General features: G+C 39.4%; 1 protein-coding gene across 8 annotated transcripts in view; it reads left to right on the top strand.

Moving 5' to 3' along the window:
• Positions 1-15,349, top strand: part of LOC135109027 (protein PRRC1-like) — a 41,705-nt gene that overhangs the window by 9,751 nt on the left and 16,605 nt on the right. For 5 of the 8 annotated variants that reach the window (XM_064020011.1, XM_064020008.1, XM_064020012.1 and 2 more), the window contains one exon: positions 14,286-14,829. In XM_064020011.1, coding sequence (XP_063876081.1) covers positions 14,286-14,829 — 544 coding nt within the window. Of the gene's footprint in view, positions 1-8,838; positions 9,356-14,285; positions 14,830-15,349 lie in introns of those variants that run through there. The other 3 variants (XM_064020013.1, XM_064020006.1, XM_064020007.1) reach the window with 3 other exon arrangements.

Genomic DNA, 15,349 nt, shown 5'->3' with positions numbered 1-15,349 from the left:
CATCACAGATGCATCTTTCCTCTTCACTCATGCCCATAGCAACAATGACCAGTATTGTGTAGGTCACTAGTGTCAGTGTTAATTGTGTCTTTGGTGATGTGTGATCAGCTCTGTTCTCAGGATGAAATGCATCATGTTCTGTTTGTACTGTGGTGTCTGTAGTGATGAGTGTGAGGCAGACAAGTCACCATCATTCAATCATAGATCTTCACATCAGGCTTGAATGGTGTCAATATAGCGAAATATGTGGATTTAAAATGCAAAACTTGCAGAACCTCTTATGAAAATTGGTCATTGGAGGCAGTGAGGAATTGTCTTTTCACAAATACAGTGGTGGCATCCCTTTATTGTTGCCCAATGACTTCTAGCTTCTCCATGAAGGCAGTTGTGCTCAATTATGATTCTTACAGTAAGGCAGTTAAAGGAATGCAGCAGGGATGCCACCACTGTGCCTGTGTAAAGACAATTCCTCACTGCCTCACTTGACAAATTTTCGTATGAGGTTCTGGAAGTTTCACGTATTCAAACTCGTATGTTTTGTTACATTGGCACCATTCAAGCCTGACATGAAGGTCTATGATTGAATGATATCACTGTGACCTGTCTGCCTCACACTCATCACTACAAACACCACAGCATGAACATAACAAAATGTGTTTCAACCAGAGAAAAAAGCCAATTATGCATCATCAAACACACAGTGAATAATGACACTGGTAATTAATACTGGTCATTGTTACTATAGGTGCATGTGAGAAGAGATGCACTTGTTGTGTCAATAAGTCAATTTGTGCCAGCCCATTTTTTATGCTTGCTGAGAGGCCTTAAGTAAGACGCACTCCCAGAGTAGCTTCTGCAGCCCTGATGCAAGATCGGCATTTGGTGACTATATCAGACGTTTATTTATTAGATTACTGGCTATATTTGACTGTATATCAGAAATTTATTTATTAGATTACTGGCTATATTTGACTGTCAGGCATTCAGACAAACTCTTCATAAGCTGGATAAGATCTGGTTTGTATGACAGGAATCCAGTTGGAGCTCTGTGCAGCAGCTTGAGGCAGCATGCCTGGTACTGTAAAGTATAATACAGATACTCCTGACTTATGAACAACTTAGGTTCCAGACAACTGTTCATGTCATTATTTTGTAAATTATCTTGGTATATGGTATCCTCTTGAGTTTTTTGCTTGCTTTCTTTCAAAGCCAGTGTTAAACTTGAGGATTGCAAAACATGGTGTATTGAAAACTCTGAAAAACACTAATTTATGCCAGCCACATAGCCTAGCACTAAGTAAGTGTGTGTTTTGTCCTCACATTTGGTGTGATGCAGCAATGATCTTGATTTTGATCTTGGTGGCAGCGGTGGCTCAGGATCACTCCTAACCCAGGGCTTTGGATCGGCAACTCCTGTGGAAGGGGAAAAAAGAAAAAGGAACAGCATCCTCTACATTAATTGTTCCTACATCTAGCACACCACATTCTCTCCAGAAACTGATTTCACCGCCTCAATCATCCTTTCATTCGCCTCTCTACACAATCCCAGCAGCAACACCAACCACCCTCTTCCTGTCTTCTCCACTTTTTCATTCCTATCATGCCCTAACTCAGTCAGTATCACTTGCATCATCTCATTCATGTCTCTGGCATACTTCACACACTCCAGCACCACATACTCCACTGTCTCATCCTCTCCCATGTCACACATCTGGCACACTTTAATGCAAGATTCAAGCCATCTGTAACTCCTTGCATTCACATCCATACATTGTGCCCTTGCTCGGAAGAGAAGATCACCGCCCAGGCTTCCAACATACCACCTTTCATACATCAGGACCTCTTTATCCTTGTACCATTCTAGGGTCCTCTTTCCATCTCATTCTCCCATTCATTCAGTCCCACACATTTCACTTTTCTACCTATCTCATTCTTCCATTTTCTCACATCCCATTCAGTTTCCACTCTGCCTCCTCTTGTTACCACCTATTCACACTCATTTTGATTCCTCCCAGCCATTCTCATCGCCCACACAACTTGTAATCCATTCCTGTCTGTCATTCTCATGCACCTCTTCCTCCATTTGCTTTCACTTTCATTCCACAGGTACATCTTTCTTGCTATTCTTGCATCATCTATTCTCTCAAACCTAATCTTGTACATAAGTGTGGCTTTTGTGAGTCTTTCCCTAAAAGTGCTCCATCCCATATCACCTCTCAAGGTTTCTGCTGGTGTGCACCTCGGTGCACTCAGTGCCATCCTTGCTACTCTATTCTGCCCCACTTCTAACTTACCAATTTCACTTTCATTCCATGCAATCACATCCATACCATACATTATACATGGCACAGCCACACTCTTCTACACTTCTCTCATCACATCATACTTACTTGCTCTCATCCTTGCCGCACTTCCCAATCGGCCTACCCACTGGTTTACCATGCTTAACTTTTCATTCTTTGCCTTTGCACACCCACTAGGACTTATCCACATTCCTAAGTACTTGTATTCTTGCACCTGTTTCAACTCATTCTCTCCAGGTCTCCATACCACATTACTTTCATCTTCTGACCTATTCACAATCATGACCTTGCTTTTCTCAATGCTAAACCTCATTCCAAAGTCTCTTCCATACCCATCTACAACATCCAGCAAACTTTGAAGCTCATCTGCTGATTCACTCATAACCACTACATCATCTTCATAAAAAAGCACACATATTTTATCATTCCCCATACTTACCCCTACATTCATTCTTCTTATTCTGGCTGCTAATTCCTCTGTATGCAGGCTAAAAAGGGTTGGTGATGATATACATCCTTGCTTAACTCCTCTCTTGTTCTTCACCCAATCTGTTTCTATGTCTACTAGCCTGTATCTAGCTCTCGTGTCCACATACATACTTTGCACTATGTTAACTATCTTTGCACTCAACCCAGTCTTTACTGATACTTTACCTAGCATTTCCCTATTCACTCTATCATAAGCTTTCTCTATATCCAGAAAACCTAGGTACAATTTACCCCCATCCTTCTTCTTCAATCATTTAATTCACCACAAACATATCCTTAGCTATCCTCTCCTCACAAAATCCATTCTGTTCTTCACCCAGCACTCCAGCTGTCTCAATCCATTTACACAGTCTCTCATTCAACACTGCACTGAAAACTTTACCCACTGTATTCACTTATGCAATTGGCCTGTAGTTTTTCAACTCATTCTTACTCTTGTATCCTCCCTTAGGCAACAAACTCACTTGGCACTCATTCCACTTTCTTGTCATTCTCTTTCTTCATCCCACACTCGGTTGAATAATTCAGTCATTCTGTCACCCCACCATCCTTGTAGAACTCATATGGTATATCATCTGGACCTGCTGCCTTGCCATTCTTCTGCCTTCTCACACACCTCTCCTTTTCCTTCCTGCTGATTCTTTCATCCAGTTCATCTGCATTCTTCCTTCCCAGTGTCACACATCCTTCTTTCACACTAATCATCTCACCTAACTCACCTACTTCTTGATCTTGATCTTGATGGTGGTACAGGTGGCACAGGATCACTCCTGAGCCAGGCCTTTGGATCGGCAACTCCTGTAGAAGAGGAAAAAAAGAGAGAAACGAACGGCATCCTCTATCCTAATTGTTCATACACCTGGCACACCACATTCTCTCCAGAAACTCTTTCACTGCCTCAATCATCCTTTCATTGGCCTCTCTACACAGTCCCAGCAACAATACCATCCATTTCTTTCCTGTCTTCTCCACTCTTTCATTCCTATCATGCCCTAACTCAGTCAGTATCACTTGCATCATCTCATTCCTGTCTCTGGCATACTTCACACTCCAGCACCACATGTTCCACCGTCTCATCCTCTCCCATGTCACACATCTGGCACACTTTGCTGCGGGACTCAGACCACCTGTAACTCCTTGCATTCACATCCATACACTGTGCCCTCGCTCGGAAGAGAAGATCACCGCCCAGGCTTTCATCATACCACCTTTCATACCTCGGGGCCTCTTTCTCCTTGTACCATTCCAGGGTCTTCTTTCTTTCCATTTCATTCTTCCATTCATTCAGTCCCACACATTTCACTTCTTTGTCTATCTCATTCTTTCATTTTCTCACATCCCATTCGGCTCCCACTCTGCCTCCTCTTGTTACCACCCATTCACGCTCATTTTGATTCCTACCAGCCATTCTTATCGGCCACACAACTTGCAATCCATTCCTGTCTGTCATTCTCATGCATCTCTTCCTCCATTTGCTTCCAGTTTCATTCCACAGGTACACCTTCCTTGCTATTCTTGCATCATCCATTCTCTCAAGCCTAATCTTGTACCTAAGTGTGGCTTTTGTGAGTCTTTCTCTGAAGGTGCTCCATCCCATATCACCTCTCAAGGCTTCAACTGCTGTGCACCTCGGTGCACTCAGTGCCATCCTTGCTACTCTATTCTGGCCCACTTCTAACTTATCAATTTCACTTTCATTCCATGCAATCACATCCATAGCATACATTATACATGGCACAGCCACACTCTTCCACACTTCTCTCAACACATCATACTTACTTGCTCTTATCCTTGCCGCGCTTCCCAATCGACCTACCCACTGGTTTACCATACCATTCTTTGCCTTTGCACACCCACTAGGACTCACCCACATCCCTAAGTACTTGTATTCTTGCACCTGTCTCAACTCATTCTCTCCAAGTCTCCATACCACATTACTTTCATCCTCTGACCTATTCACAATCATTACTTTGCTTTTCTCACTGCTAAACCTTACTCCAAAGTCTTTACCATAGCCATCCACTACATCCAACAAACTTTGAAGCTCATCTGCCGATTCACTCATAACAACTACATCATCTGCATAAAGGAGCACACATACTTTATCATTCCCCACACTTACCCCTACATTCATTCTTCTCATCCTGGCTGCTAGCTCCTCTGTATACAGGCTAAAAAGGGTTGGTGACAATTTACAGCCCTGCCTAACTCCTCTCTCACTCTTCACCCAGTCTGTTTCTGTCTCCTAGTCTGTATCTAGCTCTTGTGTCCACATACATACTTTGCACTATGTTAACTATCTTTGCACTCAACCCAATCTTTTCTAAGACTCTACCTAACATTTCTCTGTTCACTCTATCATAAGCTTTCTCTATATCCAAAAAACCTAGGTACAATTTACCCCCATCCTTCTTTTTCTTCTCAATCATTTCATTCACCACAAACATATTGTCCTCAGCTCTCCTGTTCCTACGAAAACCATTCTGTTCTTCACCCAGCACTCCAGCTGTCTCAATCCATTTACACAGTCTCTCATTCAACACTGCACTGAAAACTTTACCTATTGTATTCACTAATGCAATTGGCCTGTAGTTCTTCAGCTCATTCTTACACTTAAATCCTCCCTTATGCAACAGACACACTCTGCTCTCATTCCACTTTCTTGGCACTCTCTCTTCATCCCACACTTGGTTGAATAACTCAGTCATTCTGTCTATCACTACCTCCCCACCATTCTTGTAGAACTCATAGGGTATATCATCTGGACCTGCTGCCTTGTCATTATTCTGCCTTCTCACACACCTCTCCACTTCATCCCTACTGATTCTTTCATCCAGTTCATCTGCATTCTTCCTTTCCAGTGTTCTTGAACAACAACAGTGATCTTGATCTTGATCTTTGTGTTACAGGTGGCTCAGAATTGCTCCTAAACCAGACCTTTGTATTAGGAGTTCGTGTAGGGAATAGGGATACAGATACCAACATTTATCATTCAATAAAGTTAAATAAAATTCCTCACAAATCTTGGTTTGTGTTCCACACGGATAAGTTTTGGGACTTATACTGTTCTTGATATACATGTACATTAACAATATTGTTAACATTTTAACAATATTGTTACCAATACTTTTTTGCAGATGACAAATTTTTTCTAAAGGTTCAAATATTGATCAAATGGTTACACTAATTAATCTTGAGTTGATGTAGCTGACAGATTGGGTTCATGCAAATGAACTCTCATTGAATGTCACAAAAACTCACTACATGATTTTTAAGAATAGAGCTAAACCTGATAAAACTAATTCAGTAAATGTTTATATCGACAAGGTTAAGTTAAAAATGTTGAATCAACAAAATTTTTAGGAGTAATTTTTGATAAATATAGATTCTCTCTGTCACAACATATAAACTACACAAAAAATAAAACAGCAAAAAGTATTGGGATCAGGAATTTTTTAACACCACAATTCTGATCAACCAATACAATAGTTTTATGTATTCATACATTACCTACGATGTGGAAGTTTGGGGAACAACAAATTATTGTTGTATTCAGCAGGTTTTAAAATCACAAAAGAGATCAGTTTGGATTATCACATCATCAAGACCCAGGAATCATTCTGTCCCATTGTTTAAAAAGGTCAAAATACTACCATTTTCTCAATTTTATAAATGTTGTGTTGTAAAATTGATTAATAAACTTGTAAAAGAGTTGGTTCCACAAGCACTGAGAGATGTGTTTACCACTAGTGGAGACATCCACGCTTAACCCACCAGACAGAGAAGCAATCTTCATCTGCCACAAGGCAGGACAGCAGTGGTACACAAAACATTTAAATTTAAAGCAACACATGTATGGAATGAATTGACAGTGAAGATAGATCATGGGTGTTCTTTATTAACATACTGTTATAGAATCAAGAAATATTTAAGTGACATGTAAAGATATTAGGTAGTTTTTCTTATTAAATAGTATGATTGGAGACAGCATATAATTAAAAAAAATCATGTCAAATAAACTAGCCCTCATATTATAAATTGAATAAATATCTAAAAGAGGAGGGCAAAATATACCATTGTCAATCAAACTATTCACATGTGTATTTGTAATGCATATAATTTGTATATGATATGTATGCTTATGACAATAGAAAAAATTAATTAATTTAAAATAAAAAGATTCACCCCAAGGATATAATTTGTTCTGTTCTTTACCTAACGCTCTGGCTCTTGCAATCAATTTACACAAATTATTCATCACTGGACTGAAAACTTTACTTACTATGTTCATTAAAGCAATTGGCCTATAGTTTCTCAGCTCATTCTTACTCTTGTATCCTTCCTTATGCAACAGTGTCACTCTGCATTCATTCCACTTTCTTGGCACTCCTTTCCCCACACCTGGTTAAATAAGTCAGTCATCCTATCAGTCACCACTTCTCCATTTTTATACAGCTCATAGTGTATCTCATCTGGTCCTGCTGCCTTCCCATTCTTTTTCTTTTTCACATATTTCTCCACCTCTTCCTTACTGATTCTTTCATTCTGATCATCTGCATCCTTCATCTCCAACATCACAAACCCTTCTCTCACTTCCAGTACCTTGCCTACACCACCAATCTCTTCCCAAAACTCTTTCATCTCCTTTCTGATTCCTTCTTTATCTGTCACCATTGTCCCATTCACCTTCAGGCTCCATGTGTGAACAGTATAGCACGTTGATCTTCATAGTACAGGGGATTCAAAATTTCTCCTGAGCCAGTTTCATCCTCACAGTTACATCATATCACACACCACAGTTGGCTACACAAGCCATATTACACTCCTGGCAACACTGAGTTTTTGAATTTTTGATAGAGGTGTGTGGAAAGGAATATAATGGGGAATGGAAAAAGAAAAAAAGGGGGTAGGGATCACACAAAGATCATTTTGCACACCAGTCAAAGGTACATAAAAAGCTGTGTTGAGTGATTGCCATCTTTCATCATCTACCTCCCCAAACATACAGAATACATATTCTAACTTGGTCAAACTTTGCAGGCCTTTTCCTCAAAATGACCTGAACTTTGAGGGGTGTAGGCACAGTAACTTGGTTGTGCATGGATTGTACATTTCATGAGTTCATAAAAAGCTCAATAAAATCACTGCTGCAATATTTCAATTTCCTTCCCATTTATGAACAGTGAATTTTCAAATTTGGAAAAGTTAACAAAAAGAAATTGGTGTAAATTTTAAGTATCTATTGAACAAGATATAGAAAATTTGCCACAGGCTAAGTGCAACAAAAGATATACACATATAGCTAGCATGATAGAATAATTGGATAGATGTGTAGATGTGCCCTCCGTCTCTAGTAGTCTCTGGCATTGACATTTGATGGAAAAAAGTGAGGTAAGAGAAAGAGAGGATGGAATTGAAGTATCATAAGTGGGTCAGTGTGCAGCATTTGAAAGGTTTCCTTCACTCCCACACAACTTGTGCCTTGTACTTGTTACTCAGTCTCCACCCTTCACTCATTCTTTACTGCTGTGGTGCACATTTCTCTACACCATTAATATAATATTATATAATATATATATATATATATATATATATATATATATATATATATATATATATATATATATATATATATATATATATATATATATATATATATATATATATATATATATATATATATGTATATATATATATATATATATACACACACACACACACACACACACACACACACACACACACACACACACACACACACACACACACACACACACACAGGCCAAAATGAGCTTTGGCTCTTGCCCTGTACAATACAACTAGGTAAATACACACACACACACACACACACACACACACACACACACACACACACACACACACACACACACACACACACACACACACACACACACACACACACACACACACAAGTGGAAGTGTTATCATCAAAAAGTGGAAGTGTTGCAAAATGCACATTTGTGACTTGTAATATGTATTATACCTCATAATAATTGTGTGTTGATAACTATATATAATGAAACCATATAAAAATATCTAGAAAAACACATTTAACATTACATAATGTTTCGGAAAATGGATGTTGTGTGTGAATTACCTTGACTGGTAATGGTAACTTTGAGTAACTAGACACTTGTAAATGAATGTTTCACAAAACAGTGATCATTCCTCCAATTTGTCCTTATTAAGGAGAAAACTGTGTGGCAGTTATCTGGAGACAGTTGCACATGTTGTAGTAATGCAACATAATTTTGTATTTGTTGGTTTCATGAATTGCAGGCACTATAGGCATCACTGAAGTGACAGTTGTGACATTGCAGTGGCTCATTGGGATGTGACATGACTTGTTCTCACTGAATAAAGACATCTCAGACTTGCTGAGGTGAAAAAAAAAAATTAATGAAAAGACATACTTAGAGGATAAGAGATCTCATACAGAAAGATGAACACACAAGACATCCTCCACCAGGCACAAGATGTTTTTGACAGAGTTACTCACCGCTCGTCTCCACTCCTCCCAGTCCGCATTGAACGTGGACATGGTACATTTTATACAGAATGTTTGTACATTTTATACTTTTGTTCCTAGAAGGATGTAGAAACAGTATGGTGCAGTAAATGTGATTAGAGAGCATTGTAGAGATACTGAAGGTGTATCATGTGGATGGGTGACTACTGGATAGGGTGAAAGCTTTATATCAGAATGCAAAGCTATGTATCAGGAGATGAACAAGTGATTGAGTGTTGAAATACAGTGAAGTTCCTGTGCCTCTGTGACTGTTATATGGATGGAGCAATTAAAGAACTGCAAGAAAACATTGATGATCTTGAGTTGGAATGTGTGTGTGTGTGTGTGTGTGTGTGTGTGTGTGTGTGTGTGTGTGTGTGTGTGTGTGTGTGTGTATTTACCTACTTGTATTTACCTAGTTGTGTTTTACAGGAAAAGAGCTATGCTCGTGCTGTCCTGTCTCCATATCTATAAGCATCCAGCTTAACTTTAAATTCATGATTATTTTTTTGCTTGTACCACTGTTTCATCTAAGTTGTTCCATATTTCTATGCTTCTGTTTGGGAAACCATATTTCTTGACATCTCTTCTACTTGCTGTTTTCTTCAATTTCACTCCATGTCCTCTTGTATCACCTGAGTCCCACACAAATAAGTCTTCTTTGTCAACTTGATCCTTACCCTTTAAAGCTCTGTATATAGCAATCAGGTCTCCTCTTTCTCTTCTCTCTTGTAATGATGGAAGCTTCAATCTCCTTAATCTTTTTTCATAGGTTAAATCTCTCAAACTTGGTACCAATTTGGTTGCAGCTCTTTGGATCCTTTCTGTTTTCCTTATTTCTTTATTATGGGGTGACCAAACAATTGTGGCATATTCCAGTTTTGGTTGAATCACATATTCCATCAACTTTTTTCATCATCTCTTCATCCATATAAGCAAATTCCCCTTTCATCTTTCTCAGTAACTCATAGGTTTTCCCCAACTATTTTGTTTACATGTTTTTTCTGGTGATAAATTATCACTGATTGTAATTCCCAAGTCTTTTTTTTTTTTATTTCCACTTCTTCCATGGTGTAGGAACTTGTCAATATTCTTTTGCTTCTTCCTAATTCCATCACCTTGCATTTCTTTGCATTGAATTCCATTTCCCATTTCTTACTTTATTTATATATCTTATTTAGATCTTTCTCTAATATTTCACAATCCATATTGTTTCCCACTCTCTTCAATAATTTTGCATCGTCTGCAAACAGACTTGTATAACTGTCAACCTCATCCACCATATTGTTGACATACACTGGAAACATTATGGGGGCTAAGACTGTCCCCTGTGGTACTCCACTTGTAACTCTATGCCATCCTGATTTTTCTCCCTTTATTTCTGTTCTCATTTCTCTATCCCTCAAGAAGTCTGTAATCCAATTCAGTGTGTTTTCTTGCAAATCCCCTATGTTTTGAATTTTCCATAGCAGTCTCTGGTATGGTACCTTATCAAATGCTTTTTTTTTTTTTTTAGGTCTAAATAAATACAGTCTGCCCATCCCTCTCTCTCTCTTGAATTATATCAATTGCTCTACTATAAAAGCTCACTAAATTCGTGACACAAGATCTTCCACTTCTGAAACCAAATTGTCTGTCAGTCAATGTATGTGTTTCTTCTAAATATTCCATCCATCTGTTTTTAACTATTCTTTCTGCTATTTTTGCCACCACACTTGTTAGGGACACTGGTCTGTAATTCAATGAATCTTCTTTATTACCTCTTTTAAAAATGGGCACAGCTTCCAGTCTAGAGGAATTTTTCCTTCCTTAAAAGAACATACTATGGTATTGTGTATACCTTCTGCCAGTTGTTCACAACATTCCTTAAGTATCCAGTTGGACACTCCATCTGGTCCTTGAGCCTTACTTACATCCATATCTTTCATAATCTTCTTAAATTTCACTTATGTCCACCTGTATCTCTCTCATCACATTGTCTGTTAGGTGTGTGTGTGTGTGTGTGTGTGAATTTCTTTTTTTTTTACAAATGCTGCATCTCTGAGAGAGAGGGATGAAAAACTGAGAGAATACTGGCTAACTCATACATTAGAGAGGTGGACAGAATAGGGGTAAGAGAAAGAAGAAAGTCATGTGTAGCAAGGCCGCAGGAAGAGGGGAACCATGCAGTTAGCAAGATCAGAAGAGCAATTAGTCATTACAAGGAAAATTAGAGTAATACCTCCCCAGGTCCCCCCTATGAGTAGAAGCAAAATGCCAGATGCACCTCTGCTTTGGGGGATCCTCAGGAGGGATTGGAGAGATAGGACAAGATATAGATATGAGATTGTAATCAAAGGAACTCAACAGAGAAGAGAGAGTAACTTCATAGGCTGAAGGATTAGAAGTTAGGAAAAGATCAAGAATATTGGGTGTATCTCCAAAACGGTCAGGAATACAAGTAGGGTGTTGCACCAATTGCTCTAGGTCGTGGAGGATATCAAAAGACTTGTGCACCAGGATGGTCAGTGAAGGGAGAGGAAAGCCAAAGCTGGTGGTGAACAATGAAGTCTCCAAGAATGGAGCTCTCCACAAAAAGGATGAGAGTCAGAATGTGGAAGTTAAGTATTAAAAAAAAATGTATAGTCAGAGGAGTCAGGTGAGAGGTATACAGCACAGATAAATTTAGTTTGAGAGTGACTCTGTAGTCATAGCCAGATGGTGGAAAATTTGGAAAATTCAAGAACATGGGGATGAGAGCAACTTAAGTCGTTGTGCACATAAATGCAACATACAGCTTTGGACTGAAAATTAGGATGAAGAAAGTAAGAGGGAAAAGAAAAGGGGATACTGTCAGTTGCCTCAGACACCTGTGTTTCAGTGAGGAAAAGAAGATGAGGTTTAGAAGAGGAGAGGTGGTGTTCTACAGATTGAAAATTAAATCTAAGACTGCAAATGTTCCAGAAGTTAATGAAGAAAAAGTTGAGTGGGATGTCAAGACACTTAGGGTCAATACCAGAAGAGCAGTTCGACCTGGGGACATTTGTGGTCCCCTTGCCAGATGGGGACTCAGGCTGGTGTAATTTAGAATTTTGAGAGAAAGGTGTGCATGTACTTAGGTGCATGTAGAGTTGTTTGAAGAATCACTAATGTAAAGCCATGGCTTTACATTAGTGATCCTGTATAAACATTGAAGCACAGCAGGTGTGGTGAATCATGGTGGTGTATGACTGGAAGCTGCCTGGATCTCTATGGTGTATGGTAAAAGAAAGGACAGTAGTAAGTGAAGAGATGAAAAGGAAAATATGTTGTTTAAGCATGCCTATGGTTTGCACCAACCCTTGCAGGTCCTCAGTTATCCTGTCATGTGATGGACAAGTCAACATAGGGAGATACAAAAAACTTTAGAAGGACTGGAAATCAAAGCTATAGGTCTGTAGTGTGAAAAATTGGAATGGATTCAGTGTAGGCAAAGTTTCAATAAGGAGCATAGATAAAGCCAGGAAAGTTTGAGCAGGCAGGTAGTGAGCATGGAAGCACAGGTACAGAGAGTGATAGGAGGGATTCCATCAGCTCTGTAAGCCTTCTGAGGATCAAGGCCAGAGACTACATATAAAACCTTATTGCAGAGAATTTCAGCAACAGGCTTGATATGGTCATAGTTGAAGTGAAGGGGAAAAACCCAGAATCATTCAACTAGAGAATCACATTGAAGTTTGAAGCTTGTTATATAGAAAGACAGAATGTTTTTATTCATTCCTGAATTTGAAAAGAAGTGTCATGACTGCTCACTGTTCTCAGGTCTTCTGAAAACTACAGTTGGCCCGAAAATTCTTGGCAGTGTCCACGCATTGTATGAGAGAGCAGAGCACTGATGATATCTGACCTGGCAGCTCGAGACAGCCAGTGGGTTTGGGGACACTCATATATTAATGGTTTTAGTATAGCTTTGACAAATGAGTGACAAAGAGATGTTTTTTCTGCATGCATTCCAGAGTTGATTTCCACAAGTTACTAATATATATATCCTTCCATATCACCTTCCATTGGTTACTAAACTGTCCACTGCTGGTGATGAAATAGCATTTATGGTTGCCATTGCCTTGTGGAATAAAAACATTTAAGAAACCATTAATATATCTGAAGTTTGAGAGGGAACTGTATACTATTAGTAGGTCAATGGTGTTCAGAGATGGTGGCCACATGACTATGCCAGAGCATAAAATGAGGCCTGGATTAGGAAAGTAGGGAAGAAAGTTCTTCAGTGAACCTTGAACATTATGAAAAAAGAAATAGAATGTAATCCTCACCCAATTGCAAAGGAATTGAACTGAAAGAAGCCCTGTGTTCCTGGTGAGTTTATGATGTCACAACCTCGGTCACATTTCTGAATCTCCTGATCCGCCAGTACACAACTCCCCCTCTCTCTCTTTATTTCCAGTAATACTAATTGTTTCTTGATTATTTTTATTTCTCAGCAAATGGCACAGATGTTATTTTGTCACCAGTAATGGGCAGTTTAGTCACCATTGGTAAGTGATATGGAAAGGTATGCAGCAGTAACTTATGGAAGTCAACTTGGGAATCCATGCATGAAAAATATCTCCTTATCACTCAACTGTCAAATCTATACTAAAACCATTAATATGTGAGTGTGCCTAAGGCCACCATCTGTCTTGAGTTGCCAGGTAAGATATTATCAGTGCTCGACTTTCCCATACAACCTGATCAAATTAGTTGGATGGTGTGCAGAAGCTGACACCAACTGAAAATTTTGTCATCTTTATTTGGCATCAACTATAGACACTGGAAGATGAAATTCAAGAAGTTTGATTTGACGATTTGGACTCCTGAAAAATTTTTGAATAATTTGTGCTCAGTCTGAATTAATAAGAAATTTAAGGGTAAATGATAATGCTGCCTTTAAACTTACAGTACTTAATCTCCATTTGTTATACTGTAGCAAGGTATTTGTTTTGTTTCAGATCCATCAGCACCAAGCAGTTCAGTGCTGACCAATGTGGCACCTCCATCAGCACTTCCCTCCTTTTTAACCTCTCCACTCCCATCTGCCACTCCTCCTGCTTCCTCTGTCCCCCCAGAATCATTTCCCCAAAGTTCTTTCATTGCTCCCTCTCCTGGAAAATCTGTTCCTCTTCCTCCTAGTGCATCAGTTTCTCACCCTCATGGTCCATCTATTCCTTTCACTTCTCCTGCCTCTCCCACTACTAACTCAGCAATTCCTGCCCCAAGAAGTCCCTCTGTCCCTCTGTCTGGCAGTTCTGCTGTTTCCCATCCTGAAATGGCCTTTCCTTATTCAGCTAATCCTGGCATTGGCATTTCACCTCCAGGGAAAGAACCCTCAAGCAGTACTTTTGTGCCTTCAGAAGTCTCTCCTTTTCCTGCTCCTCCTCCCATGTCATTACAAAGCCACTCTGCAGAGCCCACCATGGAATCACAGTCAGCTCAGGTACCTCAGCCAATCAACATGTCAAGTCCTGTCACCAGTCAGCCACAGCCCCCAAACAGGTAAATAGTCCTGTCACTAGTCAGCTACATCCCCCAAATAGGTAAATAGTCCCATCACCAGCCAGCCACAGCACCAAAGAGGTAAATAGTCCCATCACCAGCCAGCCACAGCCCCAAACAGATAAATAGTTCGGTCACCAGCCAGCCACAGCCCTAAACAGGTAAGTTTCTCATGTATTCATCATCTTAAGATTTCTAACACATAATAAGATAGACAAGACTGTGAAGAAATCCAGGGAATGGTAAACAAAAGCCTGCCAGGTTTTCATTATTACATACAGTTGTGAAGTTCTGCACCATACAACCATTACAAACTGAGGTCATGGAAAATATTCAGTATTTGTTGATCTAATAGGTAAAATATTTGTGTAAGTTATTGAATAGAATTGTACATGGAAGTTTCCTCCCTTCCTTTAGCATTGTATTAATAAGGTGTGGATATTGACTACATTTCCTTCCATCCCATGAGTTTTCTGGACACTTGGATGGTCTTGCATCATAACCATCACTACCTGCTGCC

This window comes from Scylla paramamosain, chromosome 18 (assembly GCF_035594125.1).
Source record: "Scylla paramamosain isolate STU-SP2022 chromosome 18, ASM3559412v1, whole genome shotgun sequence".
NCBI lineage: Eukaryota > Metazoa > Arthropoda > Malacostraca > Decapoda > Portunidae > Scylla > Scylla paramamosain.
This window is presented reverse-complemented; position numbering and strand designations above follow the sequence as displayed.